The following is a 13,861-nucleotide window of genomic DNA, read 5'->3' on the forward strand; positions in this document are numbered from 1 at the left end:
CTTGCTCAACCGTGCTCTCCCAGCCATCAGAAGCAGCCGACGTCCCCAGCAGGCTGGCTTTGTGCTCAACCGCTCCACAACAGACCACATCTCTGCCGTCCGTCTACTCATAGAGAAGACCTATGAATTCTGTAAAGATCGCCATCTCTACATTGTGTTTATAGATCTAAAGGCTGCATTTGACACCGTCTGCCATACCTCACTGTGGAATATCCTAAAGCCCTTGGAGCACCACCCAAGATTGTTTCTCTGTTTAGTCTGCACTACAGCAATGCAGAAAGCTGTGTCTGCGTAAATGGCAAAGACTGAGATTGGTTCCCATCTCCAGTGGTGTTCGCCAGGGCTTTGTGGCAGCTCCTGATCTTTTTAACTACATCCTAGATCAGCTGATGTCCCGGATCTGTGAGCAAGTCCCTGAAGTGTCCCTTGGCAATTACCATTTGACTGACCTGGAGAATGCCGATGACACCATCCTGTTCAGGACATCCCTAAGCCAGCTAAAAAACGCTCTAAGCATTTACAGTTTGGCTATTACAACATTTATTTCCTGATGTTTTTGCAGACACTTATGTCCAAATATAAGGCATAAATCAGTGACTCATTGGAACAAAACAAGCGCAAAGATAAACACAGGAATAAGAAAAGAAAAAAAAGCACAGTCAAGTGAGCCGGTGAAAACCACGTCATCAAGAGATGAGTCACTCCTGACTGCTTCGATGCGTCTGCTCCCAGTAATAACAGACACTTCCTGTCTCTGAGGCAGACCAGCATTTTAACACATTGAGGCGTCAGAGGAACGATTATTTTATTTCTCACAACCACTCACTTTTTTCTGAACGTGGCTCATTTGTTCATGGACCAGAGCTAAGACTAGAGTTCCAATTCCATATTTGATCGTAGAATTAATTGTTAAAACTGTATTTAAATGTGCTTAACCTGGTTTCAGATTAACTGTGCATAGTGGGGAAAACAATGCTTGACAACAATGCAGTAGCCTTATCCAACAACAAATTAAAATAAAAAAAGGGGGGGGGGGGACAACAAAGACAATTCTATCAGCAAAATCAATGTTATTTGTTTTAGGAAAAAATAAAACCTGGAATATCTCAGGTTTATTGGTTTTGTATTCAGAGTTGCCATGGAGACATTTCGAAGTGGCCAGAGTCTTTTATTTTTTAATATTCAAGTATTAAGCATTTCTAATAAATCCATAGGTTTAGTGTATTTGTACATAATTAGGAAGTGAAAATGTGGCCACGTCATGAGAGACATGCAGAAAAGAATACATCATTCTAGTTGTAACTTGAGTGCTTACAGTGTAGAATTTTCATTATCTTTATGACTGTTGCTCTGGTTTTAAATGTAGTTGTAAAATTAGGATTGCATGTGTAGGATTTTCCCTTCGAGGAGATAAATTCAAGATCAAAATTCAATTTAAGATCAACTGGATCAAAAGACTGCGATGAATATAAAAAGTGAGAAATGCATTTGAGAGGAGCATTTCTTCTAGGTGCAGAAGCCTGCGACCCACGCTTTGTCTGAAGGTTATCTGGACTGTCAGGCAGTAAAGGTGGGAGGTCAGAGGTTCAGCTGAGCTGTGTGGAGGCTGGAACTCCACTGCCACTCTCGCGCTTTCATTCCACCTTAAATGACCATCACGACAAGAGTAGATAATGGCAATGAAGCAGAGCACGGATGTCGATGATCATAATGATAATGGAGCTGAAAGGCTGGATTGCAGCAGTATGTCAAAAGAAAAAAGAAAAAAAGCCACATAACCTGATCAGCCCTTCTTAGCTGCAGCTCAAAAGCATATTTGAAATATGATATATTTTTGGGACATTTACAGAGATTGTCCTATACATTTTGGTCTTGTTGAACTTTTTTTTACACAGAATGTTTAGAAAAAGAGGAAATGTTGGGTCAAATGTGACTTCAGGACTGTGCTTTGTGTTTTCTAATTTCTTTGAAAAATAACTTTAAATGATAGAAAATCACACTTTTTGCTGTTTTAAAAAAGGTTAAAATAGTTGTTGACTTTGCTTATATCACATTAGTCCCTCCTGAACTGAATATTCTTCACACAATGATGCTTCCACCACCTTGCTGTTCAGTTGACTGCTTTTTGATGCACTAACTTCAATTATTTTTCATTCAAACATTCAATATTGTGATTAAACTTCCATGCTTGTCCCCACTGTACCCTTCAAATGTATTTATCATTATTTTGTATTTTACAACTGAGTGTTCAGTAAACCTACATATTGATCATTAAAAAAAAACTTTGTCTTTGCAAACTTGTCTGTAAACGTCTATAAAAACTGCAAGCAAGTGAAGTGGGCGGTGCATTTTTCTTTATAATTTTGCAATGACAACCTCAAGGAGATTGCATTACTGTCAATTAAAAAATACCTTTACACTTTTGTCATTTCACAACATGAAAAAATTAGCCAGAGACAATACTTCTTTATGGCAGAAAGCAACTTCTGACGCTAGTAAACTCGGACGGTGAAAACATTGCAGGTCACTCAAAAAGTTTTAAGTACTGGTACCAACTTTACCAATATTACCATTAAAAACTTTAAAACACTGTGAAGCCCTGATGAGCATGTTCAATTTTCCCAGTAAAATAAAACAGTCAACAGTGGAAAGTTGAGTGTCATAGGTGTTATCAATGTAACCAAATGTAACCATATAGCAAGTATACAGAGTATAGAGTAGTATGGAGTAGTATGGAGTAGTAGTAGTAGAGTTTTCTACACTCAGCCCAACAATGTGCCAAAAACGGAGTGTGTTGACTTGCATTTACCTTTGGTGTTTTGTGGTAAGTTGTAACATGGAAGTCAATTGGAAACTGCTCTGTTGTGTTACCAGCCTCCAGTGGCATTTGAGGAACTCCGACATGTGGTACAGAAAATTTTAGAAAAGGAGGGTGGAGGCTTGGTGTAAACCCTGGTTTCCATACAAACTCTGATATGTTAGCTAGAAGTAAAAATAATTACAGTGCATATTTATCAGTCCCAGCCAAGAAGAAAAGTCGATGGTTGCTATGGACTCCTACAGTCAGCTTTCCTCCATGTGGTGTAGCTCACCCTTTTTTTCATTACAGCTGTTGTCTTCCTGGTGCTACATCAGAATAACCTCACATCTGGAACAGCAGTTTAAACTCAGTCTTCTGGATCACTGGCCCCATCTCAGGAACATTGGCTGCTACCGCTGTCCTATCCTACAAATGTCAGGTTGAGAGGAATGGATCCCGGATAGCACACCGCTCAGAGCAAGAGGAGAATTTTGTCAATAGTCTGTGAGGCTGCGAGATTTAAATCTGGCTGAGGGCTTCTGGCACACAGGGATGGGAGGACAGGCAGGTACTTCTGGTCATGTAGGGGTGAAAAGATTTGATAGGAGACAGAAAGAATGACTAAAGGTTAATCCGAGCAGTTAGTGATGAACAGTAAAACACAGGAAACAGAGATCACTGCAGTATGAGATCCCTTAAAGTATCTAGAGATTTGGTGATGGTCTCACTCTAAAGTCTGTTGGAGGTAGTTACAGTATGTGAAGTTCTGTATCGTGGCTTTGAGTCACATGTCGAGAAGTGTAGGGAGTATTTCCGTGAAGCATATTTTGAGGCTTGCCTCATTTAACGGAGGAGCTAAAAATGATGACATCAGAAGCCTCGCTGCCTGGCTGTACCACGTGACTGATTCAGGAATTGGTTCGGAATTTGCAGCAAGTTTTGATATCGACATGACTAGAGATGGTTTGAATAGAGGCAAAGTTTGAGGATCTAGGAAAACTGTTGTTTTCAAATAACAAGCAATGATGTCTCCTATAAAAAATAGTCACTCCCAATATTTCAATGTTATCAGGTGCAGCTCAGGCGGACACAATTGTGGAGTCAGGGAGTGGCAGAATCAGAGTCTTTATTATAAGTCCAGAAGGTCCAAAAGAGAAATACGAACAGGAACAAAAGCACTAGGAACTCCGGAGATAATGGCTGGATTGCTCACAGTGAAAGAAAGACAATCTGGCACTGCCTTGTGAAGAAGCACTGCTTATACAGGGAAGACAATGAGACACAGGTGGGGCACATTAGGGAGGAGCAGATCACACAGCAGGAACTGGAAATGAAAACAGGGGAAGGACAGGACTACAAAATAAAACAGGAAGTGACACATCATTTTCCATACCCTCCCCAACACCTCTCACCTCACTGTGAATAATCTTTCTATTTTCATCATTTCCAAATGATCATTTTCCATATTGCCAGTAGAAATCTGGGATATTCATCCCAACTGTTGTCCTGCTAGAGCAGATAAAGCTTAAAGAAACTTTCCCCTAGGGTGATCCGGGGCAGGACCATGATAACATGAATACTAATATTACAACTGCCAGTGACGTGAAGAAATTAGAATTACAAAAAGTGGAGTGTGGTCATTTACTAAGAATCTTTCTTTGTTGAAGGGCGATTGCCATGGTGACACTTTTATGTTGCATCCTTCAGACTGAATCCTTTTATCTGAGGGTTTATCGCTCCAAAAGTTTTATCTGTTTTTTTTAGAGCAGGAGGAGCATGATTAGCTTTTCTGTTCTTCCTCTTGAACAAATAGGAAGCCCACAGATGGGGAATAATAATTAAAAAAAGAAGATTACAGATGGAATTTTTCTGCCTTAATCTTTCTCTGGTTTCGTCTCCATCACCTCACAACCTTTGTAATTCAATAAATAAATTAATGGAAACAGTTTCCTCCACTCTGGGGATTTGTAGCTAAATTTAACAGAAATGTACGTTTTTTTCATTTGTGAGGTTTTAGTTGAAGGTTTTTCCCAGTGGATGTGTAGTGCAGAGACAGGTTTGACAGGCCTGAGACCTTCTGCAAACAGTAGGGAGTGTAGGAGATGCGTGGGTGGAGAAGAGAGGGCAGAGATTTGTCATCGAATGGAGGCTGCTTTGACCAAGAGATGAATGGGTGGATGGGTGGATGGATGCATAGATAGATGGATGGACAATGTTAAAGGCAGAATCTCTGCTACATAGTAGCATCACATCCTCAGATGATACTAAACCCTTTTCATTTTTCTGGATGATTAATGATAAAAACAAAAATAGTTTCTCATGTACTCAATCAAGATGAAAGCACTGAGCACTATTAAAACACGTTTTTTTTCCAGTACTCCAGCACAGACTGAACAAGTTTGACACTACTGAAACCCCAAAAGACCAGGACAGAACACTGAATAAACCTGGTTCATGAGGAAGAATTGTTTTTTGACAAACTGTCAGACAAATTAGACAAATATTTTTGTTTAATTTAGAAAATGTATTTTTTTGGTGGGATGTTGGAACTACGCAAAGTTATTAATAGCTTAATTAGATTATAAATATTGTGAAAATATTATCCTATACCGTGCATTGCAAACGTTTCAGGCAGGTATGAAAAAATGCAAAAAAATGAATGCTTTCAGAAATGGAATTGGTTATTTTCATCAGTCGACACAATGCTGTCAATGAACAAAAGAGAAATCCAAACTAAATTAAGATGTCTTTAAAATGGCATCAGTTCTTCCATTGAAGGAACTTGGCTGGTAGGTTTTATCTAAACATCTTGCAGAACTAACCACAGATCTTTGGGGATGTGGGCTTTCTCACATCCTTCTGTCACTTCATGTGCAGAGTGGCTGCTGCTAATTTTGTTTATTTATTTTTTGCTTCCTATCTAAATATATCATATTCAACTTGTGATCATAGATTTTCTGAATCGTTATTTTTTCCTTTTTGCTTTGAAGATGAAGATTTCAGTTTCATAGCTGAATTTTCTTCACTTTAATTGTTTAATTGATGTGAAACATTTTCTCAGATTTTTACTAATTACAGTAGATTTTGCTGGATTAGCCTGTAGCTTTGACAAACATCTGAGAGCTGCAGGTCAGCTGCTGTTTTCTTGATCCTACAGCTCATTACAGGCTGAGAAAAGGTCAGCGGGAGCACAGCACGTCCCTGCTAACGTTCCATCTGCAGCCCCTTAGCAACAGTTCCCTGCATCTGTTTAAATGTGACTCTGATTATGTTTCCCTCTCGTGAAGTCAGTTAGTGTCTCACATTTATGTTTGACAGTTTGAACTAAAAACATCATAAAAGCCTTCAGTACATCTGACGCAGCCAACTGTAATGATCTCTGGATCCATTAACTTCTTCCTCCCTGGAGCCACTGACTTGTCTTCAAAACACCCCATAGTGACATTTTTTAATTTTTAAGCATTTACTGGAAAAAGATGTAGTTTGTTGTGGAAAGTTTATTTTGAATGTTAAAAATGCTTTTTAACATGCTTTTTGAGTTGTTTGCTGCCATAAATTCTGTTGGACAATGTTTAAAAATCATAAACCAAACTTTTAAAAACAAAACAAAAAAGTGGGTTCATGAAATTCCTTGATGTCTGTTCAATTTTAGTCAAATCAGCTTTTTTTTGTTGTCATTTTTGTGTTTGCAGGTTGTTTATTTGAGAAGAAGCTCTGTCCCAGGGACCAGCTTTGCAGTGATGGTGAGTTCACGTTTTACAGATCTACTCAACAAAACTCTACTCTGATTGGATTTTTCAACAACACAATATCAGAAGTAAATTTAGAGTTATTAGTCTTTAATGAACTTTTCTGTTTTGGGGAGAGTAGGAACATCAGTTAGATTTTGGAGTTTACCTTCCCCGCTTTGCCATTGTTACAATGGCAGATGTTGAATGAAAAAAAGGTGAAACCAGATTTATATCAGATCTCCAGCATTCTGGTTCCTTTCTGCTGAGAGCAAGAGATATGAAGTTCATAGAAAGCAAAACTGGCCTAATTTTCTAAACATTTCTACTTAACTATTTTTAAAGCTTCATTTTTCTTGATGTGAATCTGCGATTGTGCTTATAAATAGTTGCAAATTTTTACCTGGTGTCATTTCATTTATTTTTTAAATGTGTTCTGCTAAATAAATTCATCTAAGAGGAAAAAGAAATGTAAAAATCAAGTCTGAAGATCTGTACTAGAGTAAATACGGAAGAAAAACGGCAGAAATCAACAAAGGATACCATCTGCAAACAATTCTTGCACTTGGATTGATACTACCAATTATCTCTGTGGTTCCGATACAGATAAAGATAAAAATTTTAGGATTATTGAAAACAAACAATAACGCACAAATCTCTAACCTCCTGCAGTCCAGGACTTAGCTTGGCCTCACTTCACCAAGACAAATCGGGCTTTATTGGTCCACAGCAAAGTTGTAACAGGTATTTTGGTTCAAAATGATGGTCCACATGCAGTGAGGGGCCCATAGCAACCACATCACTCCTATGCATTTCTTTGTTGGAGTGAAAGCTGTGCATTTGACAAATTAAAGGGCACTGCTTTAGAGTAAGATTCCTTATAGGACATTAACAATCCTTAGTAAAGTGCATTAAGATATTTATAAAGACGTTAATTAGCATTTGTAACTCTCTTACAAGTTACTTACGGGTTTAAATAAGCTGCTCATGCAAATAATCCTTTATAAAATATTTTTTAGCATTTGAGTCTTTATGTTTTCTGTTGATAACTGTGCAGCAACTTATAGCATTGAAATGAACAGTTATTTTCATCTATGATGATAATAAAATTATAAAAAAAAACCTTTAAGAAGAATTAAATGCAGTAATTATGTCTGATTGCGTCAGGGGAACGTAATCTTTTGGCCAATGTTTTTATGCGAAATCTTAATTCTTTTATTTATTTATTTCTTTTATCAGATTGACTAAAGGTCATGTCTGTGGCGCTTTGAAGTCTAAATTGCAAATCTGCGAGCAGACCACCTTGATCAGTTTGCTGCCCTCATAAGGTTTTCTCAGTTGCCATGGTGACATAACAAGAAGGGAGAGTTATGGAACACTGTATATTTAATTAACCCCCCATGGGAGTTGTGTAAGGATTAAAAAAAATATAAAATATTTTTAAATTGATTTGTTTCTTTTTAACTTTTGACCCTTAGTCAGAAGGCTGGGGCATTTGTAATATGTTGCTCTTGGATCTCTCGTAAACACTCAAGAAAAGAGCAGTTTTACATTTTTCCGAATTTTTTTACACAACAAAGTTTCTTAGTTTTTCTCTCGTACAGAATTGCATTTTTGAAGCATGTTTGTAAATGGGGCCGCTCTGATTGCACCCGTCTCATCAGCTGTCCGTTCAGACAGGAGGAGGATGTTTTGTGTTGAGTGTGTGTCCTCCTGTGCGCCTCAGACTAACAGTGAAACTGCATTACTGATGAGTGGACAAGCTTGTTCTTACAGGCGAAAGTCTTAGAGGGGCTGCTATTGTCAGTTTGTGAAAAAGAAAAAGAGGAAGGATGCACTTCATAAACACTGTGAAATGCGATCCTAAAATAAATGAATTACTGATTATGACTTTATTATTTCACTATCAAAATCTTACAAATATTCATATTTCTGCTCTTTTTTTAAAAATAAAAAACCCTAATGTTTATGGTGTCTATAATATCAACACTCCACCACTCTGCCTTACAGTTGGTGTGAGAAGTTTCAGCTAAAAAGCACCAAATATAATCTGGTTCATCCTGAAATATTTTTTTCTAACTTTGGTGTCATGATTTTAATCTACATTGCTCTAGAAAAATTATGACTTTAGCCTTGCTAACATGTTTTTGTTAAAAAAAAAAGTAGCTCTAAAATCTTCTAATAACATTTTTCTTAGACTTTAAAAGCTGTTTAAAAAAAATTCTAAATGTTTGTGCAAAGAAAACTCAGCAATAAAACCAAAGACATTTCTACAGCTAATAAATAAATTTTCTAAAGGAAGTTCGTCTGTGATCCACAAATATAGGGCAACAAGATGCTGGAAAACCTTTGCAATCTGCCTCAAAAATATGTCTTAGCAGTGGATGTCACTACATCTCACTTATTATTATTTATTTTTTTTCAAATGTAAAAAAAAGGCTTCCATATATGGGATTAAAATCAGCAAAGTGTTATAAATGTCAAGTACAAGGTATTTTTTTTATCAAAAAAGAAAGAAATATACAGCTATTTTAGAACAATAATATTTTATTATGACCAATCATTAACTCTACAGCTTCTCCTTCATTTGACAGTTGACCTGCTGGTTTTTACGTGTTTAATGTTTGCATTTCTGACATGATTTTGTGATTTTCTATTGTTATTTTTTATATTTCTCATCGTTTTATTCCTCATGTTTTTTGGAAGGACTGTAGTGGTGGTGGGGTGGGGGGAGGGGGAATGAAAGAGACGTAAACAAGGTCTTCCTCCGTCAGCCGCTTTTAACCAATCGGTGCTTCACTCACCGTTTCCGTGACAACCATGACATCACTTGCCTGACTACGGTGTGTCTCCCTCTCGTGTTTGATGATAGGCTGGGGGGAGGGGGGTGCGCGTGATGAGTCATCTTGGCTTACACTCTCACACTCATACACACAGTGACTATATTGTGTTTTCACAGAATGTGTGTGTGTTTGTGTGCTCTCAGAGAAAGTCTGCAGGTTCAGTGTCTCTCTGTCTGCAGATGGCCTCTTCGGACAGTGCCAGGATCCTCTCCAGGAGCCTGCCCGGTACCAAGTGTCAATCCCAGTTCTCCGCAGGCTGCAGGAGGTCCTCAAGGACCTGATGCTGCAGGGTGAGTTCATAAGAGCAGCGAAAAACACAAATTATAGTTAGAATCTGATCTAAGTGTCCACCTGCTTAGGTCTGACCTGGAAGGATGATGTGACACAGAAGGTCATCAGCCAAGAGCTGAGAAATGTTCCCACCCTTCGCCCTAAACTCACTGACAACTTACCCAAAAAGTAAGAAAACCCGCTTTAGTCATATTAAGCAGGACTCTTTAAAGGGTGCAAATGTTCCATGCCTTTTCCAGAGCTCCAGGAGACCCAGCAGACCCAGCGATGATGAAGCAGTACCTGGACTACATGGTCCAGAGCTCTCCCCGCTCCTCAGTGCACATGCAGATGCCCCTAATGGACTCCTATTCCTACCAAAAGGTAGGAATAGTTGCAGCCTCACATACTAAGCTGCACCCCCTGGTGGTTAATGGAAACGTGTGTGTGTGTGTGTGTTGTAGCAGCCACAGTTTGGTTACCAGAACGATGAAGAACGCTCGCTTAATTCCCTGGATGAGAATCCATCCTTCAGTCGATCTGGACCAGCAAGGAACTCCTTGGACCGGGACCGGCAGCTTCTGCAGGATCTGCTGGTGTCTTACCTCACCGAGCCCTCCTCCTCGGCTTCATCATCCTCTTCCTCTCCCTCTCAGTCCCTGTCCCTTCACAGAGCACCGGTTGCAGCTGCTTCCTCCCTCTCTTCCTCCTCGCCCTTTTTTTCGGATCTGGACTTCCCACTAGACTATGGCGAGGATTATATTTCCCAGGTTGCACAGTTCAGCAAGCAGGCTCCCCGGGAGCAGATGGAGAAGAAGGTTCAGAATGAGCACGACATCCTGTCTGGACTAGACGGTGAGATGAAAAAGCACATTCCAACCTCATCATCCTCAACACGTTTTTTTTCCAAATATTATTCCTCAATTCCTGGAATTCTTAGTTGTTTTCCTGTTTCCTAAATAAATGGGGAAAAAAAGAAATACTGCATTAACAAACAATTAAATTAACTATCTTTTATTGTTACTCTTACTTAGAGTACAACAAAACTGCTCTTTTTTAGGTTGGAGTAAAGGGAAATAGATGAGGAGAACAGTGGTGGCAAAAGAAGCATACATCTGCTCTCTGCTATCTTTGGGGCAGGGTATAGGTGGAGAAAATCAGACCCCACTTTTACAGAAAAGTGAAGTACAAAACAGATACACATGATATGGGATTAGGGAGCAGGCTTTTGTGACCCTGGTACACTACTTTACGCAGCTGCAGCCTCTACAGGGGTGTTGAACTCCAGGCCTCAAGGATCAACAACCGGACGTTTTTTGTGAAAACCCAGTCCTACCTGGTGCTGATTACCTGGATCAGGATCAGGTAATCAGCCAGTAGGAAGTGCCAGTGGTACATTAGTTGGAAAGCATGTAGGACACTAGCCCCTGAGGCCTGAAGTTTGACACCTGCGCTCTAGGTGTTGCCAGCTCCTGCACTGTCCAAAGGAGGGAGGAGCAGTAAAACTAGTGGTTAAAGAGTGGCGGAGCAGCCCAGCGAAGAAAACATGTATCAGCCTCCAAATACAACAAATTTTTCGTTTTTTGCAACAGAGATGTTTTGATGAGCCAAGGGCAAAGTACACTCAACTCATGGAGGTCAAAATAATAATTCTTGGGGCCAGCATACTCTGTCTGCCAGCTGTGTCCTTGATTGGTCTGGCTGAGTCTTCAGACACTTTTTAGTCCAGGTTCTTGGACAACTGGATTTAATTTTCCCGTTTCTCCAAATTGTTGCCCACTTTCCCCACCAGTCCAAAGACTGCAAGCACTATTTTTAGTTGGGCAAGTTAAGGACTTGGAGCTATAGGTTGAGCTGCAAATGTCAGTGTGATTGTTAACTGCCATGTGCGTCTCTCTACAATGCTCATGCCTCTTACTATTTGATGCTTCAAAACTTCTATATAGATCAGAAATCCTCTGATCTCTTTGATTAATCTCATCATCAAACATGCAAATAGGTACATTCACAGAAAATTGAAACAAACACACCAACCTCCACTTGACCCATGAATCGTTGGTGTATCCAGCCCATTTACTGTATAAGTCATATATTTGTCAGTATAACCATTCTTGCTCTGATACCTTTTTTTAACATGTTCTTGATAATTAAAAATATATATTTACGTGATATTTTTTAAATTCTGTTGAAAAGACAAGCTTATAGAATCAGTGTTCACAGTAAGAAAGGCAAAGTAGTGGACAAAAAGGGGTTTTAGTTTAGTTTTTTTTCTAAACTATATTTTCATCACATCTATTTAACCATCCACAACACTTTAGACATACCGGATCGGTCGAGGCCCGGGTTAACAACGACCGCCACCGATGCTGTTAACCTACAGGGTGTCGGTGGAAATTTGACTACTGTTGGTCGAAGAAAGAGGGGAGGCAGAAGGGTCCGTGGCCAGAGAGAGAAGGGAAAAGGCAGGAACATAGGTTTGAGAATAGGGACTCTTAACGTTGGCACAATGACAGGGAAAGGCAGAGAGCTGGCAGACATGATGGAGAGAAGGAAGGTAGATGTACTGTGTGTGCAGGAGACAAGGTGGAAGGGCAGCAAGGCACGTAGTATTGGAAGAGGATACAAACTGTTCTATCATGGTGTTGATAGGAAGAGAAATGGGGTAGGAGTGATTCTGAAGGGGGAGTTTGTAAACAGTGTTCTAGAGGTGAAAAGAGTCTCAGACAGGATGATGAGCCTAAAGTTAGAAATTGAAGGGGTGATGGTGAATGTAGTCAGTGGGTATGCGCCACAGGTTGGCTGTGAGTTAGAAGTGAAGGAGAGATTCTGGAGTGAGTTGGATGAGGTCATAGAGAGTATCCCCAGAGGAGAGAGAGTTGTTATTGGAGCAGACTTTAATGGGCATGTTGGTGAGGGCAACAGAGGTGATGAGGAGGTGATGGGCAGGTTTGGTGTGAAGGAAAGGAATCTGGAAGGACAGATGGTGGTGGACTTTGCAAAGAGGATGGAAATGGCGGTAGTCAACACTTACTTCCAGAAGAGAGAGGAACATAGAGTGACATACAGAAGTGGAGGTAGGAGTACTCAGGTGGACTACATCCTATGTAGACGAGGTCATTTGAGAGAGGTTAATGACTGCAAGGTGGTGGTAGGAGAGAGTGTAGCCAGACAGCACCGCATGGTGGTGTGTAAGATGACTCTGGAGGTCAGGAAGAAAAAGAGAGGGAAAACAGAAAAGAAGACCAAGTGGTGGAAGCTACAGAATGAAGAAACTTGTGAGGAATTTAGGCAGAAGTTGAGACAGGTCCTGGGTGGTCAGGATGAGCTTCCAGAGGACTGGGAAACTACAGCAGAGATTATAAGGGAAACAGGTATGAAGGTGCTAGGTGTGTCATCTGGAAAGAGGAAAGATGGTAAAGAGACTTGGTGGTGGAATGAGGAAGTACAGGAATGCGTCCAGAGGAAGAGGTTGGCTAAAAGGAAGTGGGATGTAGAAAGGACTGAGGAAGGTAGACAGGAGTACAAGGAAGCGCAGCGTAGAGTGAAGAGAGAGGTGGCAAAGGCCAAACAGAAAGCTTACGATGAGCTATATGACAGGCTAGACACAAAGGAAGGAGAGAAGGACTTGTACAGGCTAGCCAGACAGAGAGACAGAGATGGGAAGGACGTGCAACAGATAAGGGTGATTAAGGACAGAGATGGAAAGGTGCTAACAACCCAGGAGAGTGTACAGAAAAGATGGAAGGAGTATTTTGAGGAGCTGATGAACGAGGAAAATGACAGGGAAAGAAGGGAGGAAGATGTGGTTGTTGTGGAGCAGGAAGTAGCAGAGATTGGAAAGGATGAGGTTAGAAAGGCTCTGAAAATGATGAAGAGCGGAAAGGCCGTTGGTCCTGATGACCTACCTGTGGAGGTATGGAAGTGCTTAGGAGAGACAGCAGTGGAATTTCTAACGAGTTTGTTCAATAGGATTCTAGAGAGTGAGAAGATGCCTGAGGAATGGAGGAGAAGCGTTCTGGTCCCGATCTTTAAGAACAAGGGTGACACGCAGAACTGCAGCAACTATAGAGGAATAAAGTTGATGAGCCACACAATGAAGCTGTGGGAAAGAGTAGTGGAAGCCAGGCTTAGGAAGAAGGTGGAGATTTGTGAGCAGCAGTATGGTTTCATGCCCCGTAAGAGCACCACTGATGCCATTTTTGCTTTGAGAATGTTGTTGG

The 13,861-nt window shown here is 40.2% G+C and overlaps 1 protein-coding gene across 6 annotated transcripts in view; it reads left to right on the plus strand.

Annotated features, from left to right (window-relative positions):
• LOC101170654 (receptor-type tyrosine-protein phosphatase-like N) overlaps positions 1–13,861 on the plus strand; it is a 39,858-nt gene that overhangs the window by 12,191 nt on the left and 13,806 nt on the right. For 5 of the 6 annotated variants that reach the window (XM_023964478.1, XM_023964496.1, XM_023964504.1 and 2 more), the window contains exons 2-6: positions 6,493–6,543; positions 9,551–9,661; positions 9,731–9,830; positions 9,902–10,025; positions 10,106–10,496. In XM_023964478.1, the coding sequence (XP_023820246.1) occupies positions 6,493–6,543; positions 9,551–9,661; positions 9,731–9,830; positions 9,902–10,025; positions 10,106–10,496 (777 nt within the window). The remainder of the gene's footprint in view (positions 1–6,492; positions 6,544–9,550; positions 9,662–9,730; positions 9,831–9,901; positions 10,026–10,105; positions 10,497–13,861) is intronic. The other variant, XM_023964488.1, reaches the window with a different exon arrangement.

The sequence above is a fragment of the Oryzias latipes genome, chromosome 2 (genome assembly GCF_002234675.1).
Source record: "Oryzias latipes chromosome 2, ASM223467v1".
Taxonomy (NCBI): Eukaryota; Metazoa; Chordata; class Actinopteri; order Beloniformes; family Adrianichthyidae; genus Oryzias; species Oryzias latipes.